General features: G+C 54.6%; 1 protein-coding gene across 2 annotated transcripts in view; it reads right to left on the bottom strand.

Moving 5' to 3' along the window:
• LOC119955831 (voltage-dependent L-type calcium channel subunit alpha-1D-like) overlaps positions 1 to 12,721 on the bottom strand; it is a 72,127-nt gene that overhangs the window by 35,728 nt on the left and 23,678 nt on the right. Inside the window, exons 7-8 of one of the 2 annotated variants that reach the window (XM_038782425.1) lie at positions 10,764 to 10,860; positions 10,168 to 10,217 (exon numbers count right to left, since the gene is read on the bottom strand). In XM_038782425.1, the coding sequence (XP_038638353.1) occupies positions 10,168 to 10,217; positions 10,764 to 10,860 (147 nt within the window). The remainder of the gene's footprint in view (positions 1 to 10,167; positions 10,218 to 10,763; positions 10,861 to 12,721) is intronic. The other variant, XM_038782424.1, reaches the window with a different exon arrangement.

Genomic DNA, 12,721 nt, shown 5'->3' with positions numbered 1-12,721 from the left:
TGGAATACTGTGCACAGTTCCCGTCTCCCTATCCCACTTGGAATACTGTGCACAGTTCCCGCCTCCCTATCCCACTTGGAATACTGTGCACAGTTCCCGTCTCCCTATCACACTTTGAATACTGTGCACATGTCCGGTCTCCCTATCCCACTCGGAATACTGTGCACAGTTCCCGTCTCCCTATCCCACTCGGAATACTGTGCACAGTTCCGGTCTCCCTATCACACTCGGAATACTGTGCACAGTTCCCGTCTCCCTGTCACACTCGGAATACTGTGCACTGTTCCCGTCTCTCTATCCCACTTTGAATACTGTGCTCAGTTCCCGTCTCCCTATCCCACTCGGAATACTGTGCACAGTTCCCGCCTCCCTATCCCACTCGGAATACTGTGCACAGTTCCCATCTCCCTATCCCACTCGGAATACTGTGCACAGTTCCGGTCTGCCTATCCCACTCGGAATAATGTGCACAGTTCCGGTCTGCCTATCCCACTCGGAATACTGTGCACAGTTCCCATCTGCCTATCCCACTCGGAATACTGTGCACAGTTCCCGTCTCCCTATCCCACTGGGAATACTGTGCACAGTTCCCGTCTCCCTATCCCACTGGGAATACTGTGCACAGTTCCCGTCTCCCTATCCCACTGGGAATACTGTGCACAGTTCCCGTCTCCCTATCCCACTCGGAATACTGTGCACAGTTACGGTCTGCCTATCCCACTCGGAATACTGTGCACAGTTCCCATCTCCCTATCCCACTCGGAATACTGTGCACAGTTCCCGTCTCCCTATCCCACTCGGAATACTGTGCACAGTTCCCGTCTCCCTATCACACTCGGAATACTGTGCACAGTTCCCGGCTCCCTATCCCACTCGGAATACTGTGCACAGTTCCCATCTCCCTCTCCCACTCGGAATACTGTGCACAGTTCCCGTCTCCCTATCCCACTGGGAATACTGTGCACAGTTCCCGTCTCCCTATCCCACTGGGAATACTGTGCACAGTTCCCGTCTCCCTATCCCACTCGGAATACTGTGCACAGTTCCCGTCTCCCTATCCCACTCAGAATACTGTGCACAGTTCCCGTCTCCCTATCCCACTCGGAATACTGTGCACAGTTGCAGCCTCCTTAACCCTGAGCTGACATATTAGGTTGAGCCGATTATGGGGACGAGCAGGGATTTGTTCTGTGCTCTGTGGGTGTAAGAGGATTACTGTGGGTGAAATGTCGCACTGAGGCGACTTGGGGGGAGGGTCGACCCAGTCTGTGATCCATTCATTGAGCGAGGAGGCTAAGAACATTGAGCACACGATGCAGAAGTTTTAATGTCAACACAACCCTCTTCAAAGATTTCTGATATCGCACACGGGTCAAAGGTTTAAACCATGTTGTCCCAGGCTCAAACTATAAAATCAACAGTCTGCATTGCCCTAGCGTCCTTTACTGCAACAAAACATCCCCCGCACGTATTACAGGAGCATCAAGGTGAAAATAGATAAGTCCCCGGGGCCTGATGGGAAGCCAGGGAAGAGATTGCTGAGCCTTTGGCTTTGATTTTTAGGTCATCATTGGCTACAGGAATAGTGCCAGAAGACTGGAGGATAGCAAATGTGGTCCCTTTGTTCAAGAAGGGGAGTAGAGATAACCCCGGTAACTATAGGCCGGTGAGCCTAACGTCTGTGGTGGGTAAAGTCTTGGAGAGGATTATAAGAGATGCGATTTATAATCATCTAGATAGGAATAATATGATTAGGGATAGTCAGCATGGTTTTGTGAAGGGTAGGTCATGCCTCACAAACCTTATCGAGTTCTTTGAGAAGGTGACTGAACAGGTAGACGAGGGTAGAGCAGTTGATGTGGTGTATATGGATTTCAGTAAAGCGTTTGATAAGGTTCCCCATGGTCGGTTATTGCAGAAAATACGGAGGCTGGGGATTGAGGGTGATTTAGAGATGTGGATCATAAATTGGCTAGTTGAAAGAAGACAGAGAGTGGTAGTTGATGGGAAATGTTCAGAATGGAGTTCAGTTACGAGTGGCGTACCACAAGGATCTGTTCTGGGGCCGTTGCTGTTTGTCATTTTTATAAATGACCTAGAGGAGGGCGCAGAAGGATGGGTGAGTAAATTTGCAGATGACACTAAAGTCGGTGGAGTTGTAGACAGTGCGGAAGGATGTTGCAGGTTACAGAGGGACATAGATAAGCTGCAGAGCTGGGCTGAGAGGTGGCAAATGGAGTTTAATGTAGAGAAGTGTGAGGTGATTCACTTTGGAAAGAATAACAGAAATCCGGAATATTTGGCTAATGGTAAAATTCTTGGTAGTGTGGATGAGCAGAGGGATCTCGGTATCCATGTACATAGATCCCTGAAAGTTGCCACCCAGGTTGATAGGGTTGTGAAGAAGGCCTATGGTGTGTTGGCCTTTATTGGTAGAGGGATTGAGTTCCGGAGCCATGAGGTCATGTTGCAGTTGTACAAAACTCTGGTACGGCCGCATTTGGAGTATTGCGTACAGTTCTGGTTGCCTCATTATAGGAAGGACGTGGAAGCTTTGGAACGGGTGCAGAGGTGATTTACCAGGATGTTGCCTGGTATGGAGGGAAAATCTTATGAGGAAAGGCTGATGGACTTGAGGTTGTTTTCGTTAGAGAGAAGAAGGTTAAGAGGTGACTTAATAGAGGCATACAAAATGATCAGAGGGTTAGATAGGGTGGACAGCGAGAGCCTTCTCCCGCGGATGGAGGTGGCTAGCACGAGGGGACATAGCCTTAAATTGAAGGGTAATAGATATAGGACAGACGTCAGAGGTGGGTTTTTTACGCAAAGAGTGGTGAGGCCGTGGAATGCCCTACCTGCAACAGTAGTGAACTCGCCAACATTGAGGGCATTTAAAAGTTTATTGGATAAGCATATGGATGATAAGGGCATAGTGTAGGTTAGATGGCCTTTAGATTTTTTCCATGTCGGTGCAACATCGAGGGCCGAAGGGCCTGTACTGCGCTGTATCGTTCTATGTTCTATCATTCAGACAGAATTTCACCCCGAGCCACAGGCGGAGGGGGTCGAAATCCAAAGAGGACAGTTTTTGAGCATGGGAGAGCGAGAGAGACAGATAGAGAGAGAGAGAGAGAGGGCAGGGAGCGAGAGAGACAGAGAGAGAGATAGAGAGAGACAGACAGAGAGAGACAGAGAGAGACAGAGAAAGTGAGAGGGACAGGGAGAGAGACAGAGAGAGAGACAGAGAGAGAGAGAGAGAGAGAGGGACAGAGAAAGAGAGATAGAGAGAGAGACACACAGAGAGGCAGAGAAAGTGAGAGGGACAGGGAGAGACACAGAGAGCGAGAGAGACAGATAAAGAGAGAGAGAGGGACAGGGAGAGAGAGAGACAGAGAGAGACACACACAGAGAGACAGAGAAAGTGAGAGGGACAGGGAGAGACAGAGAGAGAGAGAGAGAGAGGGACAGGGAGAGAGAGGGAGAGACAGGGAGAGAGAGAGAGAGAGAGACAGGGAGAGAGAGAGATAGACAGGGATAGAGAGAGAGACAGGGCGAGAGAGCGAGAGGGACAGGGTGAGAGAGAGGGACAGGGAGAGAGAGAGAGAGAGAGAGGGACAGGGAGAGAGAGAGAGGGACAGGGAGAGAGAGGGGGGGACAGGGAGAGAGAGAGAGAGGGACAGGGAGAGAGGGAGAGAGACAGGGATGGGAGAGAGAGCGAGAGGGACAGGGAGAGAGAGAGAGAGAGACAGGGAGAGAGAGAGAGAGGGACAGGGAGAGAGAGAGACAGGGAGAGAGAGAGAGCGAGACAGGGAGAGAGAGAGCGAGACAGGGAGAGAGAGAGAGAGACAGGGATGGGCAGAGAGAGACAGGGAGAGAGAGAGAGGGACAGGGAGAGAGCAAGAGGAACAGGGAGAGAGAGACGGACAGAGAGAGAGAGAGAGACAGGGAGAGAGAGAGAGACAGGGAGAGAGGGCCAGGGTGAGAGAGAGGCACAGGGAGAGCGAGAGCGAGACAGGGAGAGAGAGAGAGAGAGTAAGACAGGGAGAGAGAGAGAAAGGTCCGCCATTGGTGGAGCGATGGGAATGGGGGGGATGGTCAAGGGGCCGGAATTGGAGGAGCGCAGAGATCTCGGAGGGTTGTAGGGGCTGGAGGGGGTTACAGAGATAGGGAGGGTTGTAGGGGCTGGAGGAGGTTACAGTGATAGGGAGGGTTGTCGGGGCTGGAGGAGGTTACAGAGATAGGGTGGGTTGCAGGAGCTGGAGGAGGCTACAGAGGTAGGGAGGGTTGTCGGTGCTGGAGGAGGTTACAGAGATAGGGAGGGTTGTAGGGGCTGGAGGAGGTTACAGAGATAGGGAGGGTTGTAGGGGCTGGAGGGGGTTACAGAGATAGGGAGGGTGGTAGGGGCTGGAGGGGGTTACAGAGATAGGGAGGGTTGTAGGGACTAGAGGAGGTTACAGAGATAGGGAGGGTTGTAGGGGCTGGAGGAGGTTACAGAGATAGGGAAGGTTGTAGGGGCTGGAGGAGGTTACAGCGATAGGGAGGGTTGTAGGGGCTGGAGGAGGTTACAGAGATAGGTAGGGTGGTAGGGGCAGGAGGAGGTTACAGAGATAGGGAGGGTTGTAGGGGCTGGAGGAGGTTACAGCGATAGGGAGGGTTGTAGGGGCTGGAGGAGGTTACAGAGATAGGGAGGGCTGTAGGGGCTGGAGGAGGTTACAGAGATAGGGAGGGTTGTAGGGACTGGAGGAGGTCACAGAGCTAGGGAGGGGTGTAGGGTCTGGAGGAGGTTACAGTGATAGGGAGGGTTGTAGGGGCAGGAGGAGGTTACAGAGATAGGGAGGGTTGTAGGGGCTGGAGGAGGTTACAGAGATAGTGAGGGTTGTAGGGGCTGGAGGGGGTTACAGAGATAGGGAGGGGTTGTAGGGACTGGAGGAGGTTACAGAGATAGGGAGGGTTGTAGGGGCTGGAGGGGGTTACAGAGATAGGGAGGGGTGTAGGGTCTGGAGGAGGTTACAGGGATAGGGAGGGTTGTAGGGGCTGGTGGAGGTTACAGAGATAGGGAGGGTTGTCGGGGCTGGAGGAGGTTACAGAGATAGGGTGGGTTGCAGGAGCTGGAGGAGGCTACAGAGATAGGGAGGGTTGTCGGTGCTGGAGGAGGTTACAGAGATAGGGAGGGTTGTAGGGACTGGAGGAGGTTACAGAGATAGGGAGGGTTGTAGGGGCTGGAGGAGGTTACAGAGATAGGGAGGGGTGTAGGGACTGGAGGAGGTTACAGAGAATGGGAGGGTTGTAGGGGCTGGAGGAGGTTACAGAGATAGGGAGGGTTGTAGGGACTGGAGGAGGTTACAGAGATAGGGAGGGTTGTAGGGGCTGGAGGAGGTTACAGAGATAGGTAGGGTGGTAGGGGCTGGAGGAGGTTACAGAGATAGGGAGTGTTGTAGGGGCTGGAGGAGGTTACAGCGATAGGGAGGGTTGTTGGGGCTGGAGGAGGTTACAGATAGGGAGGGTTGTAGGGTCTGGAGGAGGTTACAGGGATAGGGAGGGTTGTAGGGGCTGGAGGAGGTACAGAGATAGGGAGGGTTGTAGGGGCTGGAGGAGGTTACAGGGATAGGGAGAGTTGTCGGGGCTGGAGGAGGTTGCAGAGATAGGGAGGGTTGTCGGGGCTGGAGGGGGATACAGAGATTGGGAGGGTTGTAGGGACTGGAGGAGGTAACAGAGATAGGGAGATTTGTAGGGGCTGGAGGAGGTACAGAGATAGGGAGGGTTGTAGGGGCTGGAGGAGGTTACAGGGATAGGGAGGGTTGTAGGGTCTGGAGGGGGTTACAGAGATAGGGAAGGATGTAGGGGCTGGAGGAGGTTACAGAGATAGGGAGGGTTGTAGGGGTTGGAGGAGGTTACAGAGATAGGGAGGGTTGTAGGGTCTGGAGGAGGTTACAGAGATAGGGAGGGTTATAGGGGCTGGAAGAGGTTACAGAGATAGGGTGGGTTGTGGAGGCTGGAGGAGGTTGCAGAGATAGGGAGGGTTGTAGGGGCTGGAGGGGTTACAGAGATAGGGAGGGTTGTAGGGACGGGGAGGTTACAGAGATAGGGAGGGTTGTAGGGGCTGGAGGAGGTACAGAGATAGGGAGGGTTGTCGGGGCTGGAGGAGGTTACAGAGATAGGGAGGGTTGTAGGGGCTGGAGGAGGTACAGAGATAGGGAGGGCTGTAGGGGCTGGAGGAGGTTACAGAGATAGGGAGGGTTGTCGGGGCTGGAGGAGGTTACCGGGATACGGGAGGGTTGTAGGGGCTGGAGGAGGTTACAGAGATAGGAAGGGTTGTAGGGGTTGGAGGAGGTTACAGAGATAGGGAGGGTTGTAGGGGCTGGAGGAGGTTACAGAGATAGGGAGTGTTGTAGAGGCTGGAGGAGGTTACAGAGATAGGGTGGGTTGCAGGAGCTGGAGGAGGCTACAGAGATAGGGAGGGTTGTCGGTGCTGGAGGAGGTTACAGAGATAGGGAGGGTTGTAGGGGCTGGAGGAGGTTACAGAGATAGGGAGGGGTGTAGGGACTGGAGGAGGTTACAGAGATGGGGAGGGTTGTAGGGGCTGGAGGAGGTTACAGAGATAGGGAGGGTTGTAGGGACTGGAGGAGGTTACAGAGATAGGGAGGGTTGTAGGGGCTGGAGGAGGTTACAGAGATAGGTAGGGTGGTAGGGGCTGGAGGAGGTTACAGAGATAGGGAGGGTTGTAGGGGCTGGAGGAGGTTACAGCAATAGGGAGGGTTGTTGGGGCTGGAGGAGGTTACAGATAGGGAGGGTTGTAGGGTCTGGAGGAGGTTACAGGGATAGGGAGGGTTGTAGGGGCTGGAGGAGGTACAGAGATAGGGAGGGTTGTAGGGGCTGGAGGAGGTTACAGGGATAGGGAGAGTTGTCGGGGCTGGAGGAGGTTGCAGAGATAGGGAGGGTTGTCGGGGCTGGAGGGGGATACAGAGATTGGGAGGGTTGTAGGGACTGGAGGAGGTAACAGAGATAGGGAGATTTGTAGGGGCTGGAGGAGGTACAGAGATAGGGAGGGTTGTAGGGGCTGGAGGAGGTTACAGGGATAGGGAGGGTTGTAGGGTCTGGAGGGGGTTACAGAGATAGGGAAGGATGTAGGGGCTGGAGGAGGTTACAGAGATAGGGAGGGTTGTAGGGGTTGGAGGAGGTTACAGAGATAGAGAGGGTTGTAGGGGCTGGAGGGGGTTACAGAGATAGGGAGGGCTGTAGGGGCTGGAGGAGGTTACAGAGATAGGGAGGGTTGTCGGGGCTGGAGGAGGTTACCGGGATACGGAGGGTTGTAGGGGCTGGAGGAGGTTACAGAGATAGGAAGGGTTGTAGGGGTTGGAGGAGGTTACAGAGATAGGGAGGGTAGTAGGGGCTGGAGGAGGTTACAGAGATAGGGAGTGTTGTAGAGGCTGGAGGAGGTTACAGAGATAGGGTGGGTTGCAGGAGCTGGAGGAGGCTACAGAGATAGGGAGGGTTGTCGGTGCTGGAGGAGGTTACAGAGATAGGGAGGGTTGTAGGGGCTGGAGGAGGTTACAGAGATAGGGAGGGTTGTAGGGGCTGGAGGGGGTTACAGAGATAGGGAGGGTGGTAGGGGCTGGAGGGGGTTACAGAGATAGGGAGGGTTGTAGGGACTAGAGGAGGTTACAGAGATAGGGAGGGTTGTAGGGGCTGGAGGAGGTTACAGAGATAGGGAGGGTTGTAGGGGCTGGAGGAGGTTACAGCGATAGGGAGGGTTGTAGGGGCTGGAGGAGGTTACAGAGATAGGTAGGGTTGTAGGGGCATGGAGGAGGTTACAGAGATAGGGAGGGTTGTAGGGGCTGGAGGAGGTTACAGCGATAGGGAGGGTTTTAGGGGCTGGAGGAGGTTACAGAGATAGGGAGGGCTGTAGGGGCTGGAGGAGGTTACAGAGATAGGGAGGGTTGTAGGGACTGGAGGAGGTACAGAGCTAGGGAGGGTTGTAGGGGCTGGAGGAGGTTACAGAGATAGTGAGGGTTGTAGGGGCTGGAGGGGGTTACAGAGATAGGGAGGGTTGTAGGGACTGGAGGAGGTTACAGAGATAGGGAGGGATTGTAGGGGCTGGAGGAGGTTACAGAGATAGGGAGGGGTGTAGGGTCTGGAGGAGGTTACAGAGATAGGGAGGGTTGTAGGGGCTGGTGGAGGTACAGAGATAGGGAGGGTTGTCGGGGCTGGAGGAGGTTACAGAGATAGGGTGGGTTGCAGGAGCTGGAGGAGGCTACAGAGATAGGGAGGGTTGTCGGTGCTGGAGGAGGTTACAGAGATAGGGAGGGTTGTAGGGGCTGGAGGAGGTTACAGAGATAGGGAGGGTTGTAGGGGCTGGAGGAGGTTACAGAGATAGGGAGGGTTGTAGGGGCTGGAGGAGGTACAGAGATAGGGAGGGTTATAGGGGCTGGAGGAGGTACAGAGATAGGGAGGGTTGTCGGGGCTGGAGGAGGTTACAGAGATAGGGAAGGTTGTAGGGACTGGAGGAGGTTACAGAGATAGGGAGGGTTGTAGGGGCTGGAGGAGGTTACAGAGATAGGGAGGGGTGTAGGGACTGGAGGAGGTTACAGAGATGGGGAGGGTTGTAGGGGCTGGAAGAGGTTACAGAGATAGTGAGGGTTGTAGGGACTGGAGGAGGTTACAGAGATAGGGAGGGTTGTTGGGGCTGGAGGAGGTTACAGAGATAGGGAGGGTTGTAGGGGCTGGAGGGGTTACAGAGATAGGGAGGGTTGTAGGGTCTGGAGGAGGTTACAGAGATAGGGAGGGTTGTAGGGGCTGGAGGAGGTACAGAGATAGGGAGGGTTGTAGGGGCTGGAGGAGGTTACAGAGATAGGGAGAGTTGTAGGGGCTGGAGGAGGTTGCAGAGATAGGGAGGGTTGTAGGGGCTGGAGGAGGTTACAGAGATAGGGAGGGTTGTAGGGACTGGAGGAGGTTACAGAGATAGGGAGATTTGTCGGGGCTGGAGGAGGTTACAGAGATAGGTAGGGTTGTAGGGGCTGGAGGAGGTTACAGAGATAGGGAGGGTTGTAGGGGCTGGGGAGGTTACAGCGATAGGGAGGGTTGTGGGGCTGGAGGAGGTTACAGAGATAGGGAGGGTTGTAGGGGCTGGAGGGGTTACAGAGATAGGGAGGGTTGTAGGGACTGGAGGAGGTTACAGAGATAGGGAGGGTTGTAGGGGCTGGAGGGGGTTACAGAGATAGGGAGGGGTGTAGGGTCTGGAGGAGGTTACAGGGATAGGGAGGGTTGTAGGGGCTGGAGGATGTACAGAGATAGGGAGGGTTGTAGGGGCTGGAGGAGGTTACAGGGATAGGGAGAGTTGTCGGGGCTGGAGGAGGTTGCAGAGATAGGGAGGGTTGTCGGGGCTGGAGGGGGATACAGAGATTGGGAGGGTTGTAGGGACTGGAGGAGGTTACAGAGATAGGGAGATTTGTAGGGGCTGGAGGAGGTACAGAGATAGGGAGGGTTGTAGGGGCTGGAGGAGGTTACAGAGATAGGGAGGGTTGTAGGGTCTGGAGGAGGTTACAGAGATAGGGAGGGTTATAGGGGCTGGAAGAGGTTACAGAGATAGGTTGGGTTGTGGAGGCTGGAGGAGGTTGCAGAGATAGGGAGGGTTGTAGGGGCTGGAGGGGGTTGCAGAGATAGGGAGGGTTGTAGGGACGGGGAGGTTACAGAGATAGGGAGGGTTGTAGGGGCTGGAGGAGGTACAGAGATAGGGAGGGTTGTCGGGGCTGGAGGAGGTTACAGAGATAGGGAGGGTTGTAGGGGCTGGAGGAGGTACAGAGATAGGGAGGGCTGTAGGGGCTGGAGGAGGTTACAGAGATAGGGAGGGTTGTCGGGGCTGGAGGAGGTTACAGGGATACGGAGGGTTGTAGGGGCTGGAGGAGGTTACAGAGATAGGAAGGGTTGTAGGGGCTGGAGGGGGTTACAGAGATAGGGAGGGTTGTAGGGGCTGGAGGAGGTTACAGAGATAGGGAGGGTTGTAGGGGCTGGAGGAGGTTACAGAGATAGGGAGTGTTGTAGAGGCTGGAGTAGGTTACAGAGAGAGGGAGGGTGGAGGAGACAGTGCTTCAGTGGATGTGAGGACTGGGTTGCCGTTGGGGACGGAGGGAGATGGGGTTTGGTTTGAGAAGGTTTCAGTTGACAGCCTTACCTTCATGTGATTGGAATCTTTACCCAGCTCGCCACTGCTATTGTCCGCACTGCCAAGGGAGGGGGGGGGAGAGAGAGAGAGGAAAGTGTCAGACTCCGGAACATTCCGGCCGAGGCCCAGTCAGTTTGATTCTTGTGGGACAATCAGTTGCCCCTGAGCCTTGGAAGGGCCGTGACTTCTCTCAACCTGACCCCAGGAGGCCCGGTCTTCATCCTCCCCAGGCTCCTGTCTCGGGCAGCAATCTTCTGGGCGGGAGAGGGGAGGGGAGAGGGGTGCAGGTGGGGGTGGGCGAGGGGTGGGTTGCCCAAGGTGTCACAGTGGGTCAGGGTATTGGTAAATGCCGGCAACCACGCTGGTCACAGCCCCTGCTCCGCGAGAGGGGGCCATGCCCACCGCTGCCGACGAGTGACCTCGGGCTGTTTGACTGGGGGTGGCGTCGCGCAGAGCCTTTCCCCGAGGGACGGGCGCCGTTCCCTCAGCACGCGGTTCCACCTTCACCCTCTCCATGTGGCGCTGCGCCATAACTCCCAGCCCTCCGCTGCCTCGTCAGTGAAGACCCTGCCTTGCTCAGGGAACGCACAGTCTGCTGTCTTACCTCCCCATCCCCTTCCTCTTGCCCTTTTTCCCACCCCCGCCATCCGCGTCTGCCAGGTTGTCCACGGCAATCGCCAAGAATACGTTCAGCAGAATGTCTGCATGACAAAGAGTTAGGAACAATAATGCCAGCAGAGTATTCCAGCCGGGGTTAGATACAGAGTGAAGCTCCCTCTACACTGTCCCCATCAAACACTCCCAGGACAGGTACAGCACGGGGTTAGATACAGAGTAAAGCTCCCTCTACACTGTCCCCATCAAACACTCCCAGGGCAGGTACAGCACGGGGTTAGATACAGAGTAAAGCTCCCTCTACACTGTCCCCATCAAACACTCCCAGGACAGGTACAGCACGGGGTTACATACAGAGTAAAGCTCCCCCTACACTGTCCCCATCAAACACTCCCAGGACAGGTACAGCCCGGGGTTAGATACAGAGTAAAGCTCCCTCTACACGGTCCCCATCAAACACTCCCAGGACAGGTACAGCATGGGGTTAGATACAGAGTAAAGCTCCCCCTACACTGTCCCCATCAAACACTCCCAGGACAGGTACAGCACGGGGTTAGATACAGAGTAAAGCTCCCTCTACACTGTCCCCATCAAACACTCCCAGGACAGGTACAGCACGGGGTTAGATACAGAGTAAAGCTCCCTGTACACTGTCCCCATCAAACACTCCCAGGACAGGTACAGCACGGGGTTAGATACAGAGTAAATCTCCCTCTACACTATCCCCATCAAACACTCCCAGGACAGGTACAGCACGGGGTTAGATACAGAGTAAAGCTCCCTCTACACTGTCCCCATCAAACACTCCCAGGACAGGTACAGCACGGGGTTAGATACAGAGTAAAGCTCCCTCTACACTGTCCCCATCAAACACTCCCAGGACAGGTACAGCACGGGGTTAGATACAGAGTAAATCTCCCTCTACACTATCCCCGTCAAACACTCCCAGGACATGTACAGCACGGGGTTAAATACAGAGTAAAGCTCCCTCTATACTGTCCCCATCAAACACTCCCAGGACAGGTACAGCACGGGGTTAGATACAGAGTAAATCTCCCTCTACACTGTCCCCATCAAACCCTCCCAGGACAGGTACAGCACGGGGTTAGATACAGAGTAAATCTCCCTCTACACTGTCCCCATCAAACACTCCCAGGACAGGTACAGCACGGGGTTAGATACAGAGTAAAGCTCCCTCTACACTGTCCCCATCAAACACTCCCAGGACAGGTACTGCACAGGTTTGGATACAGAGTAAAGCTCCCTCTGCACTGTCCCCATCAAACACTCCCAGGACAGGGACAGCACGGGGTTAGATACAGAGTAAAGCTCCCTCTACACTGTCCCCATCAAACACTCCCAGGACAGGTACAGCACGGGGTTAGATACAGAGTAAAGCTCCCTCCACACTGTCCCCATCAAACACTCCCAGGACAGAGACAGCACGGGGTTAGATACAGAGTAAAACTCCCTCTACACTGTCCCCATCAAACACTCCCAGGACAGGTACAGCACGGGGTTAGATACAGAGTAAAGCTCCCTCCACACTGTCCCCATCAAACACTCCCAGGACAGGTACAGCACGGGGTTAGATACAGAGTAAAGCTCCCTCTACACTGTCCCCATCAAACACTCCCAGGACAGGTACAGCACGGGGTTAGATACAGAGTAAAGCTCCCTCTACACTGTCCCCATCAAACACTCCCAGGACAGGTACAGCACGGGGTTAGATACAGAGTAAAGCTCCCTCTACACTGTCCCCATCAAACACTCCCAGGACAGGTACAGCACGGGGTTAGATACAGAGTAAAGCTCCCTGTACACTGTCCCCATCAAACACTCCCAGAACAGGTACAGCACGGGGTTAGATACAGAGTAAATCTCCCTCTACACTATCCCCATCAAACACTCCCAGGACATGTACAGCACGGGGTTAAATACAGAGTA

The sequence above is a fragment of the Scyliorhinus canicula genome, chromosome 21 (assembly GCF_902713615.1).
Source record: "Scyliorhinus canicula chromosome 21, sScyCan1.1, whole genome shotgun sequence".
In the NCBI taxonomy this organism is placed as follows: Eukaryota; Metazoa; Chordata; class Chondrichthyes; order Carcharhiniformes; family Scyliorhinidae; genus Scyliorhinus; species Scyliorhinus canicula.
This window is presented reverse-complemented; position numbering and strand designations above follow the sequence as displayed.